Below are 13,204 nucleotides of genomic sequence, written 5' to 3' on the forward strand. Positions count from 1 at the left end.
CCGAGTGCCATTGCTTTTAGCTCAAAACACCATTTCCCACTCTACTCAGTATTCACATCCAGGCATCCAGCCACCCTTGGGGAAAAGACAGACTCCCGAGCGTTCCTTGTAGGAGCTCTGCCTGCCCCCACTCACACCTACTCACACGTACCCATGCCGCCGATGGCCCAGTGTCCCTGAACCATGACCGCAAACACTGGAGGCGTGGGCGTGGGAGTCGCGGAGGACCTTTGCCCAGAGCTGTGAGGAGAAGCAGGATGTTTGGCCTGTTCCAGTTCTCCTGCTGGGGGTGGGGGCTGATCCTAAAAGAGCCACTGCAGAGCTCACCAGGAAATGGCGTTGGACCTCAAGGCCATGAACACCGAGCCTGCCCCAGCCAGTGCATTCTCTTCTCTGAGCTTCCTTTGCCTTTCCACCTCCCGACAGAAACGTCTCCATCAGACCCCTCGATGAACACCCCCAGCTCTTTCCCCACCCTCAATGAAGTGTTTGGTAGGAAGAGGAAGAAACGGACCAGCATCGAGACCAATATCCGCCTGACTCTGGAGAAGAGATTTCAAGATGTGAGCGGCTCCTCCGGGTGGGAGCGGGTGGGCTGATGTACACAATTGGATGAGCGGACACACTCAGGCCCCTGCGCACCACACCTGCCCTGGGAAAGGGTCAGAAAGCAAGTGCACACACCCTCTGCAGGCCCCCATATATGCCGATGAAAGGGACTGCCAGGAACTTCTTCCCCCCACTGACCCTTCTTGCCCTGACATTTTTTTTTTTTTGGCTCAACCTTTTAATATAAAAAATTCACTGATGTACAAAAATGTGAAAGTGTGACAATGACAACATATGAAATCCTGTGATTGAGAGTCCCATCGAGTGCGCACCATGGTGCCCATGCACCCGCCCACACGTACCCTGGTGTGGCCCTGACATCTTTTGAGGGCCCATTGTCCCTCTCGCTGGGAGATTTAAGGAATGGGGTATAGGGTCCCAGAAGAGGGTGGATCTCTGTCTTCACCTGAGGTAAACCAGAGCCCTGTATAAAATTCTTTCTTTCTTCTTTAGGAATAGTTGACCTGTAGTTGACATATATTACGTTAGTTTCAGGGGTACAACAGGGATTTGACAGTTTATACATTACAAAGTGCTCATCATGATAAGTATAGATACCATCTCAAATTCTTTACTTTCTATGCATGAATTTGTATTTTTTTAATTATAAATGTAGTAAATGCTCATTGTGAACAACTAGGAAAACACAAGGAAGTAGAAGGAAAAAAAATCTACCATCAAATCGCATCTACCTGTCTTTCCTTCTTTCTTCCACATGTATTTAAATGCTTGTGATCATATTATACGTACACTGGTTTGAACTTGTAGCAAAAGCATATTCCTGAGCCAGTATGTGGCAGTTAATAATACCAGCTACGTGCCCTGTGGGAGCTGGGGAAGGGAAGAGGGGAAAGCAGGTGTGTCGAAACAGCTTCTAATCAGGATCCCTTAGGTACCAGCTTCCAGAGCCTCAATCCACACCACACCACACATGTCCCTAGAGGAGGTGCCCTTGGCCTCACTTAACATTGTGGGCCCGGGGCCTCCAAGACTGCTGCCCACTCCGGCAAATCCGCCAGGGCATCTGGCTCAAGGATCTGATGGCCGCTTCTGGCAGGATGACAAGAGCTGGCTTTTCCTGTTGATTAGTTTCTTGGAGCAGCATGAGTAAGGGAAGGGGGTGTAGGAAGGAGGGAGAGGGGCTGAGATCAAAGATGGGGTGGAAGGAGAGGTTGGAACAAGAGAATGGAGAGATAGATACACACATTTATAACATATAGCTATGTATAATACATATATCTCCTCAGTCTCGATGGATCCCCATGCTTTGGCTCTATTTTTTCCTATTTGGAGGTAGGACAGGCAGTAATAACACAAGAAAAGTTCATGAGGGGAACATGGGTTTCGGGTGCCCCACCCAACTCAGCAGGAGACTCCTCTTTTCAGAACTTCTGAAGGGAGAAGGGAGAGAAGCGAACCCCATCTATGGATCCTCTGTTCTGTGGCAGGCCCCATGCTGGGCAGTTTACACACATTTTCTCATTTTATCCTCACAACAATCCTACATAGTAGACATTATTATTCTCACTTCATAGATGTAAGACTGAGGCTCAGAGAGGTTAAGGCAGTTTCCTAAGGATACACAGTAACTGATAAAGCAAGCCAGTATTCCATCCTAGGGCTGATTCTAAAGCTTTTGATCCATCTCTTGTTCTATCTTGTTTCCTTGGAACATCTGGCCCCCATTCCCTGATTCTTGCCCCTATTCCCTGTTCTTCCTGACCACATTTTATCCCTTTGGTCTCTGTAGAACCCCAAACCCAGCTCCGAGGAGATCTCCATGATTGCAGAGCAGCTGTCCATGGAGAAGGAAGTGGTAAGAGTCTGGTTCTGCAACCGACGTCAGAAGGAGAAGCGAATCAACTGCCCTGTGACCACACCCATCAAATCACCTGTCTACAACTCCCGCCTGGTGAGTGACCGGGAACCAAGCTGCCACCAAGCACTGGGGGAGGGATAGGAATGGTGCCTGGAGGGCAAAAAGTCTTCTCCATCCTGGGGAAGATGGCAGTCGGGAGTTGCGAGGGGCATGCCATAAATAAATTAAATAAATAAATAAATAAATAAATAAATAAATAAATAAGCAAGCAAGCAAGCAAGCAAGCAAAAATATGCCGTATATAGAATCTACATAATATAAATGAGAATAAAGAAGAGTAAGGGGATTGAAAGTAACTGTGGGGAGATGCTTTTTTAATAGAGAGGTCAGAGAGGACCTCCCTGGTCAGGTGACATTTGAGCGGAGCCCAAAGTGTTGAGAAGGAAAGAACTATCTAGAACAAAGAGTGTTCCAGGCAGAGGGACCAGCAAGTAAAAAGACCTGGCATGTTTGAGGGAGAGGAAGGAAGCCAGTGTAGTTGGGGCAGGCTGAGGAAGGAGAGAATAGGAGGGAAAGTCAGAGGAGTAACACAGAGCAGACCACCCAAGCTCATGGAGGTCACGAAAGGACCCTGGCTTTGAGTTTGTATGAAGTAAGCCACTGGAGAACTGTGGGCAGAGAAGTCTGAGCTGGCTGAGGTGGGCTGCTGCATGGAGAATAATCTAGAAGCAGGACACGGGTGAGAAGAACTACAATACCCAGGCTGAGAATAGAGGTAGCTTAGGCTAAGAGGGTAGCCATGGCGGTGACAAGAAGTGGTTGGATTCTGAATACACTTCAACCATGGAGCCAACAAGATGTGCTGACAGCTCAGATACGGAGTATGAGAAATGAAGCCAAGGTGACTTCAAGGGTTTTGACCTGAGCAACTGGTCGGAGGTGTTGCCATGTTTTTTTTAAGATGATGAAGAATGCTGGAGGTACAGGTTTGAGGGAAAAGACTAAGAATTTGGAGCTGGTCAGATTAAGCTAGACGTACATCTAAGCATCCAAGAGGAAGTGTCAAGTAGACAGTTGTATCTATGATTCTGGAGGTCAGAGCTGGGAATAATTTGCAGTTTAGGCAGACTTGGAAGTTTGGGGAATAAGAAATATCTTCTCCCTCCAGGGAGAGAGAGTGCCTGGAGGGTAGAGGTGGGAAAGTTCTTCTTCATCTTTGGGGTTGATATATATGGTTAGAAGGTTAAGGGAACTGAGGACAATGGTATTGTCCTCAAGTCTTCCAGCACTCAGAGATGGGTGAAAATCAGCCTTGTCTGGCGTGGAACATAGCTGTCTCATAAAAATGACACCATTGTTCGTTCTTTCACCAAACATTCCTTGACCACCTACTATATATTGATCTTTGTGCAGAGTGCTAGGGTTACACAAATAAACAACATCTCTCCCCTGTCCTGGAGGATCTCACTGCCTAGCAGAGGAGACAGACAAATAAACAAATGATAAACAACATGATAATTTCTTGAGGAGAACTTAGCAGTTGCAGCTAATAAAGCCTTACAAGGTGGTGGTTAGAGTAGGCTTCCCCAAGGAGATAATTAATACCTGAGCTGAGTCTAAACGGACAAGGAGTGAAGAGGCAAATAAGTGTAGGGTGGAGTTCTCATGGGGGAAAGTATGAGAACAGTAGGATGGAGCAGGGAGGATGAATGTATGACACGTTCCCGGAACTATAGGTGGTTCCCTGTGGGAGGGATGTTGAGAGATGAGGCTGGACAGACCAGCAAGGGCCAGACTGAGGTGACGATGTGTAATGCTAAGGAATTTGAAGCCTTAGAGGAGTCACTGAAGGATTTTGAGCAGGCCGTTGGCATCATCAGATCTGGCTTTTGGAATGATCACTCTGCTGTATAAAGGGTGGTTTTGAGAGACGCAAGACTGGTTGTAGGGAAACCAGCTACAATGTGTTTGCAGTTATCCGGGAGAGAAGTAATGAGGGCCGAAGTAAACGCAGCGGGCAAGAATGAGGGGATGGGAGAGACTCAACAGATAATTAGAAGGTAGAATTATTAGGTCTTGGGTAATGAATGGGAAATCGGGTGGGGGCAAGGAGAGCGATGGAGGAAAGGGAATACTCTGGGCTGACTCTCAGCATTTCAGGTTGGGTTGATGGGGCAGGTGGTATGCCATTGATGGAACAGGCCAACACAGAGGGAGGAGCTGATTTGGGAGTGGGAAAAAGTGATGATCCCCATTCTTTACATCCTTATAATGTACAGTGAAGCCTGTGGGACACCCAAGTGGGAATGTCCTTGGGCACCTGTGATTATGGGTCCGCAGGTCAGGAGTGAAGGCCAAGATAGAGACATGGATCGGGGAATCAGAAGCATAAGGTGGTGGCTGAGATCCTGGGGGAGGAGGAGCTCAGTTACGGAGTTTGCACAAGGGAACCAAGAGAAAAGTCTAGATCTTAACCCTAGGGAACACCAGCATTTGAGGTACGGGTCAACGAAGAGGATCAAGGGAGGACACTCAGAAGGAGTCAGAAGAGGCAAGACATTGCAGTGAAGATGTGAGGAGCCCTGTAGGAGTGCTCTGGGAGCCCAGAAGAACACAGATCAAAGACACTCCAATCAGAATGGAGTTTGGGAGGGCTGACCCCCTAATTTGTTTGCAGAACAAATTAGAAGTTAGTGAGAACAACATACCAGACAGGAAGAACCATCTGTGAGAAGGCACGGAATTATAAAACAACATGCTGCATTTGGGGACGCGCAAGCATTTCCATCTGGCTGAAGCAAAGGCTTGGGGACGAAGAGAAGTTGGTGAGGGCTGGATCACGATGGGCCACAGATACTAAATTACCCCGCAAGCTCTAGGGAACCACTGAAACTCTGAAGTTGGAGGCAACATGATATTCATTCACAGTTCCTTTCTTAAATATTTATTGAGTACCCACCAAATGTTTGGCATTGGGACACGGGGGTGCACAGGACGCTTAGGATCCCTGCTTGCAGTCCAGCGGGGAACGCAGACATTGAATAAATGCTCTCTGGGATGAAATCTCCAGAGGGGATGCAGGAGGATTTAGAGGACCTAACCTAGGGCAAGATGTCAGGGGCTTCTCGGAGGAATGATGCTCAAACTGACAGCCAAAGCATAAGTAGACAGTAATGGGGGTGGCGGTGCACAGGGAGGAGAGAGTGTAGGGAAGAACATTCTAGGCAGAGGAAAGAGTGTATACGAAGGCCCTGAGGCTGGGCCGGGTGGAAAGAGGAAGCATAGCAGGCTGGAATGGGCTGCAACCCAGGGAGGGTGAATGAGGAGGCTGGAGTGCTGGGCGGGGACAAGGTTATGTCGGGCGTGTTAAGGAAATGGAGCCATGTCAGAAGAGCATTGAAATCTTTAAACACAGGGCTTTGGGAAGTAGGTTCTCAATTTGGTTCCCACATGGAGAAAAGCAGTGGGAAGCATAGAGGAGCTGGGAAGGAGCCTGATACCTTCTCATCATTCATGCAACACATATTTACTGAGCACCTGCAAAGTTCCAGACATGGTAGTAGACACTGTAGTAGAACTCCTCAGGCATCATCCTGCCCTTGGAAGCTGACAGCCTAGTTGGGGAGAAAGATGTTAAATAAGTAATGACCGTTCATGCTTGTGATGTTATGGAGGAAGCAGAGGGAGAAAATGTTCTGACTCTATCTTCTCCTCAGGTCTCACTGGGACAGTCTCCTTGGCACTAGGACATAGTTTCTTCTGCTCTGATATGAAATGATCTCCAGGATATACAGTTAAGCCAAAAAAAAAAAAAAAAAAAAAAGGCACCAACCACTGTGGGCAGAATGCTACCATTTATATAAACAATTGAAAAGGGGGAGTCATATATAAAAGATATATATATCTGCTTGCATATGCACAGCCTGCCTCCAGAAGGAAACAGAAGAAGCTGGTCACAGTGACTAAATACATTATTTATTTTAAAACAACAACAAATTTCTCGGGTGTGCCAATAGGGAGGGAAGGAGGGGGAGGAGAGGGAGAGAGCTGGTTGGTTGATAACATCTCTTACCACACGGCCCCACACCTGTCCCCACCCTTCGTGGGCCCCCTGCCTAGTGAGGAGGCTCCTTGTAAATGGGCAAGTAAGTGAAGACAGAAGAGCCGCAGCTGATTAATTGGGAAATGAGTACATGCTGCATCCTGTCGGGAGGGGATGATCCAAACCAGGGAGGGGAGGAACATCGAATCCCAGCTCCCCGAACAGAACTTCCTTCCAACGTCCTTCCCCTGTCCTTGCTCTGTCGGCGTGAGAAGAATGAAGCGGAAGCAAGGTATGCAGACTTCAGCTCAGATGAAGAGGTGAACAGCGTCCAGAGACAGTCGGCGGCTAACTTCAGGGAGGAAGGCAACTAACATTTAACAAGCCTGGCGCTCTCTGTCAAGCATTGAGGGGGAAGCTTTATGGATGTTATCTCATTAAATCTTAATTAAAAGGAAATATAGGGGAGGTGTTAGCTCTGTTCCATGGATGAGAAAACCAGATCTCAGTGGGGTTAGGTCACTTGCCTAAAGTCACATGGAGCGATATGGTGGAACCAGGTTCTCACCCCCAGATCTGTTGGGCCCCCAAGTCCATTCTTCCTATTACATCTTGTTCTAGGTTGTGCTAAGGGAGTAATCTGAAGGGGGAGAGTCCTGAAGGGCTTAAACTGAATCCTCTTAAGTCCCTTCCCAATCTCAGAGTTGATGATGCTGTGAGGTCCCCAGGGCCAAATGAAAAGCTTCAGGGTCCGAAGTTCAGCCCCTCCAGTTTTTTGTGGGGAGTCGGGGGTCCTCTCCTACATCAGGCTGGGAAGCTGCTGGGCTCTGCTGCCCTGAGCAAAGGGATCTTTTATTAAAAAAAAAAAAAAAAAAAAGGACTGGGGACTGGCGAATAGATAGCCAACCAACAGTGTCTGCCCCAGCAGGAGCCAAGAGGCATCACTCATCACCCCGCCTGGCTGTGCGGAAGAGCCTCGCCAGGGGCCACGGCAGGGAGGGCAGGGCCCGGTGTCGGCAGCGGGCAGCCCCTGCCAGAGCGGGCCAGAGCGGAGCCGATGCTGCATGTGATCCACAGGCCTTCTTGTGGAAGTGGGGGACAAAGTGTAGGTTTGGAACTAGGCAGTCATCAGGGAAGCTGAGCCCTGCTGTCTGCCCTCTGGGGACCCGGCACCCTAGGAGAAGCACTCAAGATCGGAGAAAGAAGCAGACACAGACATTTACAAATTTCTGTTGCCTTTCAGGTCTCTCCCTCTGGGTCTCTGGGCCCCCTCTCTGTCCCTCCTGTCCACAGCACCATGCCTGGAACAGGTGAGCTTTGCCATGGGGTTTCTGAATAACTCCAGAAGTCCTTTCAACAGGGGGATGGTAGAGGTGAACGGTAACTGCTTAGGTCAGCATTCCTTAAATGTCTTTCAAAGGCTAGGAAGATCTGTGCTCGGAGAAGAAGGGTTCCACCATCGAGTAAGTTTGGGAAATGCTGGAGAAGCTAAGATGAAAGCAAGTGTTTGCTTTCTGTCTTAGTTGCCACACTTCTCAACACCGGAGTGCATTTAACATCCCTAAAGGAGCTGTGTGGAAGGCAGGGCTTCCCAAACCAGTTTCCTCCCGAACTCTATTTTTCAAAAAGTAGTTAGAGACTTTCAAAGAACTAGGAGGGTGACCATCTGTCTGGATATGCCCAGGACCGTCCCAGTGTCTGCCTCTTGTCCTGACATAACGTTTGCACTGTTTCCCACTCCTCAGAGTATCTTGGCTTGCTTGGATGGTAAGGTGTCTGTCACCTTACTCCCGGCACGCTGTTTGGGAAATCCAAAAATAAGCATCCAAATCTGCCATTTTACAGAGGACAAAAATGCGCTTCGGCGAAGTGAAGCAAGGCACCATGGGCCAGAGTCGCTTAGTGAATGGCCAGGGACCGAGACTGGGGGCTCCTCTCTCCTGGCTGTGTTCTTTCTAGAAATCTGTGTATCTTTTTTGTGGAGATGGGCACCCCAGAGACGCTGTGTTCTCAGATTCTCTTTCCCTCTCCTGTTCACTGTTCCCTCTCTCCCTCCTCTCCTCCTTTCCAAGAGTTCCTGTTCTTTGGCCCCTCCTGTCTCTTGGTCTGGGGCTACATATGCCCAGCCCAGGGTGTGTGCTGCAGTAGGATGATTTTGGCATCTGTCCTTTTGCATTTGGCAAGTCTCGGACCTGCAGAACCAGCTGTGCTGCTCTCCAGGGCCCGAGCTGAGAGGAGTATTTATGATGAGAGCCCCTCTGGGCCGGGTGTTGATGCTAACGTGGCAGGAGGTGGGCAGGTGGGTGGGAGGCAGGGAGGAGTGGGAGTTCTCTGGAGAGACATGTCTGAGGGCTGTGGCAGGAGGTCCCAGGACCCAGCAGCATCATCTCCCCCTTGTTTTTGCCTCTCTTCATCCTCAGTAACGTCATCCTGTTCCCCAGGGAACAACAGCAGGTCTTCATCGCCCGGCTCAGGACTCCAGGCCAACAGCCCCACTGCATCTCAAAATAACTCCAAAGCGGCAGTGAGCTCCTCCAGTTTTAACTCTTCGGGGTAAGGTGGAGGAGAGAGGACCACGACATCCTAGCAGGGTCGAGGGACACGTGAGAAGTTGGGTCCCTAGCTCTGGAAAGAAAGCTCGTCACAGGGCTGGAAAGGGGAGTGGGGTGGCAGGGGTGGGGGGACAGAGTGAACAGCTGGGCTGGACCATATCCCTAGGGAGGAGGCTTTAAGGAGAAGCTTCGGCCAGGGAGCCGTCCTGGCAAGGAGCTGATGTCAACAAAGCCAAAATTTCCATCCTCACCGGGAGGGTGGAAATTTCCAAACACTCCCGTTAGAAAGGGCCAGGTCCTTCAGTGGGCTTAGGAGTATTCCTCCTCATGCCGGGAACCCTGTTCTTGGGGTGTTCTGGTGTGAGCGGGAGCAGCCAAGTGTGGCTGACAGAACGAGAGAGAGGAGGACTACCGCTGCCTCACTCGGACTCCCACCTGTGATGCAGTGAAGGCAGCGGCCTCCGGGGCCCACGAGTCAGCTCCTTTTGAAAGCTATTCTCGGAGCAGGTGCCTTGAGAGATTCTTCCCTGAGTCAGAACAAAGCAGAGACTTGAAAGTTAGGCAGTCGCCCTGTGGGAGGAGATGAATCCTCTTGTCCAAACCCAGGCCATTCAGCAAGGCAGCCAGCTCTTACCAGCCCACGGTTGCACAGCCCAAAATACTGGGGCTCCTCAACCTCTCCCACCACAAAAGGAGGACAAAAATCCCATATAATGCACATTTTTAAAAAAATGTTTTGAGATAGGAATTCACCTACAGTAAAAATTACCATCTAAAGTGTACGACACCTGGATTTTAGTGTATTCACAATTTTGCATAACCATCACCATAATCTAACTCCAGAAAGAAACCCCGTACCTGTTAGGAGTTCGTTGCCCCTTCGCGCCTTCCCTCATCCTGTTGGCAGCTTTAGGATTGACTCGCTTCTTCTTCCTTCCAGATCTTGGTACCGATGGAATCATCCCACCTACCTCCACTGAGGCCAAAAAGTTTCTCCGAATCCACCTGGCCCTGCATGTCCCCCTGGGAGGAAGGGAATCACGCCCTCTCTGTATGGACAGACCACTGTCGGAAGAGAGGAAGAGAATCCCCACTGTCAACCCAAGCTCTTGCTTCTTCAGGAGTGAGGGTCTCCAGAGATCCGAACTGTGACTAAACCACGCGCTGGCTCCTAGTGCTCTTGAATCACATCCCCCCCCCGCCACCAGGTGTTAACCATTTTCACCTTCTTTCCCTGTGCTCCGATCCTCTAGTTTCAAATACTTCACACGGCTTCCCGGTGGCAGTAGTCTTTCTCAGAAAGGACACCTTGCCGTTATTTTCCAACTCCTCTGTGGGCCTCTGGGGACAGCAGTTTGCCCAGTGTGCCGAACAGCCAGAAGGAGAGATCATGGTTTTGACTCCAAACTTGGCCACAATCTCTGAACCAATCTCTAAAATCTGTGAAAAGATTGGAATCTGACGTCTCCACCAAAGCCTGGATGCTCTCTCTGTTGAGCAAACTTTTCTGACTGACTCTTCATTTCACCCCATGTTCTCTGTAGCCCCGCCCCCTTTTCTAGAACCAAATCCACTCATGATGGCCTTTTCCAGGATCCTTCCTCTTTACAGAAGGCTGAGCCACCCTCAGTCCCCTGGGCGCAATTCTCTGCCCACAGGTGCTCTTCTGTGTTCTACACCTGCCCCAGAGTTCAGGAGTGTTTATTCCTTCTCTCCTTCCTTGTCCTTCTCTGGTCCTCTCTCCCTTCCCCTGGCTGCAGGAGGAAGAACAGAAAAGCAAACACGTAACAATTACGTTGGCAAAGTACCTGTATATAGCCCCTTCCTGTTTTTGCAGCTACGTTGTCTCCTTAATGTGGAAATTTCCAGCTAAATGTTTAACTCAGGTGTGAATTTTGAAGATATCTCTGTAATATTTTATCTCCTTTTTAAAAAAAGAAAAAGAAAGGAAAAAAATTGCCAAAGTGTGAAATACTGTGCTAGCTTCCACAAGAGAGTTCCCACATGGGCTGGGAGTATTTGTTGACTTCTCGGGAACATTATCTCTAGTCTCCTTCTTTGTGGGCCAGTGTGTAGAGATGTAACATGAAGCCATTCCAGAAATGGTAAACTTAAAAAAAAAAAAAAGACTGTATATCCAAGAAAATGTTGAGACTCAAAGGAATCTCTCTGTTCCTAAATAAATTTGTATAGTTAAGATAAAAATGATTCCACTATTGATAAGAAGAGGGTTAGGTTATTGTTCCGTGTCTTTTGTTGAGGGGAGGGGATATGAGTGCACATAGTGAAATGGGATGGGGGGGCACCTGGCTGGCTCAGTCAGTGGAGCATTCAACTCTTGATCTCAGGGATGCGAGTTGGAGCCCCACATTGGGCGCAGATATTACTTAAAAGAAATGGGATGGGGAAAAATTTTTCAAATTGGTGCATTAAGTCTGTTACTCCCCAGACTGATGCTAAAGATGACAAACATTAATACAGGGCTTTGAGGAGTTCAGAGTTCTTACTCTTTTTGACAGAACTACCTTGAGGGCAGAGTAGCAGGAAACTGGTGGGAAGATTTTTAAGTGGGAGGATGGTAAATGTTTAAGGCCAAGTCATTCGGACTTTAGAGATGGAAGCAGAGGCTGAAAAGCTCATATTGCAGATATCCTGAAGGTCAATTATTAAATATTCACAATGGGAATCAATAGATACGTAAAGCAAAGCGTAATCCAATAATCAAATATATTTGGCTTTTGAATGCACTGTGACTTCTGCTGAGGGCCTTGAGGGACAAGGAAGCTCTCCTGGTAGTTTTTCTTAGGTTAATAAAAATTTAAATAGCTACCATTCCTGAAGGAAACACTGACCTGTGGGAAGGGGAGGCCCTTCAAAAATGTAATGGCTCATGGGGAAAAACTGAAATTGGGATGAAACATTTGTTGTAAACAATATCCAAGTGGGAAATCTATATGTAAGTAATTGAGACTTAGCTATTTCTGATGTTTGAATGAACTTTATATTCAGACAAATATTTCATGTCAGGAAGCTGGAGAAGAAAGCCTACTGGTAGTGGTTACTGTCTCAAGAAAAGATCCAGTTGGAAGGGGCTAGGTATGCAGCAAAGAGACATCAAGAGGAGGCTTTGGGACTCATTTAAATATATAAAGGGACAACTCTGTGACCCAGGAACCCATGGGTAGTTACACTGTTCACAATGCTGGTTTTCTTTTCTTTTCTCTCTTATTTATTTATTTATTTTGGGGGGCATCCCTGGATGGGCACGAACCACATGCTGGTTTTCATTCATTTCATCTTTTTAAAAAAACTTTATTTTTTTAGAGCAGTTTTAGATTTACACCAAAATTGAGAGGAAGGTACAGAGATTTCCCATACACCCCTGCCCCCTCGTGTGCATAACCTCCCATCATCAACATCACTCACCAGAAAGTACTTTTTTTTTTTTTTTAAACGAAGGAAGAACCTACATTGACACACAATAATTACATAAAGTTCACAGTTCATCTTAGAGCTCACTTCTGGTGTTGCACATGATGCAGGTTTGGATAAAAATATAATGACATATACTCATCATTGTAATATGCAGGGTATTTTCACTGCCCTAATCCTCTGTGCTCCACCTGTTCATCTCTCTCCCCCCTACACCCTGCGAACACTGATTTTTTTTACCATCTCTAATAGCTTTGCGTTTTCCAGAATGTCCTATAGTTGAAATCATAGTACATAGCCTTTCCAGATTGGCTTCTCTCACTTAGTAATGTGCATTTAAAATTCCTCCATGTCTTCACGGCTTGATAGCTCATTTCCTTTTAGCACTGAATAAATAATATTCTATTGTCTGAATACACCATAGTTTATCCATTCATCTACCAAAGGACATCTTGGCTGCTTCCAAGTTTTGGCCTTTATAACGAAAGCTGCCATAAACATCTGTGTGTGGGGTTTTGATGTGGACAGAAGTCTTCAGTTCCTTTGGGTAAATACCAAGGAGCGTAATTGCTGGATCGTACAGTAAGAGTCTATTTTGTTTTGTAAGAAACCTCCAAACTGTCTCCTAACAGAATGTGGCTGCACCATTTTGCATGCCCACCAGTGTATGAGAGTTTCTCTTGCTCCAAATCCTCGCCAGCATCTGGTGTTGCCAAGTGTTCTGGATCTTGGTCATTCTAATAAGTGTGT

At 47.7% G+C, this 13,204-nt stretch overlaps 1 protein-coding gene across 5 annotated transcripts in view; it reads left to right on the top strand.

Annotated features, from left to right (window-relative positions):
• POU2F3 (POU class 2 homeobox 3) overlaps positions 1–11,188 on the top strand; it is a 74,231-nt gene extending 63,043 nt beyond the window's left edge. For 4 of the 5 annotated variants that reach the window (XM_073904029.1, XM_073904032.1, XM_073904033.1 and 1 more), the window contains exons 9-13: positions 427–563; positions 2,360–2,521; positions 7,714–7,780; positions 8,891–9,023; positions 9,963–11,188. In XM_073904029.1, coding sequence (XP_073760130.1) covers positions 427–563; positions 2,360–2,521; positions 7,714–7,780; positions 8,891–9,023; positions 9,963–10,002 — 539 coding nt within the window. In that variant the 3' untranslated portion in view covers positions 10,003–11,188. The remainder of the gene's footprint in view (positions 1–426; positions 564–2,359; positions 2,522–7,713; positions 7,781–8,890; positions 9,024–9,962) is intronic. The other variant, XM_073904031.1, reaches the window with a different exon arrangement.
• The last annotated feature ends 2,016 nt before the right edge of the window (positions 11,189–13,204 follow it).

The sequence above is a fragment of the Callorhinus ursinus genome, unplaced genomic scaffold (assembly GCF_003265705.2).
Source record: "Callorhinus ursinus isolate GAN/ISIS: 27379988/994484 unplaced genomic scaffold, GSC_fseal_2.0 scaffold19, whole genome shotgun sequence".
NCBI classification, from domain to species: Eukaryota; Metazoa; Chordata; class Mammalia; order Carnivora; family Otariidae; genus Callorhinus; species Callorhinus ursinus.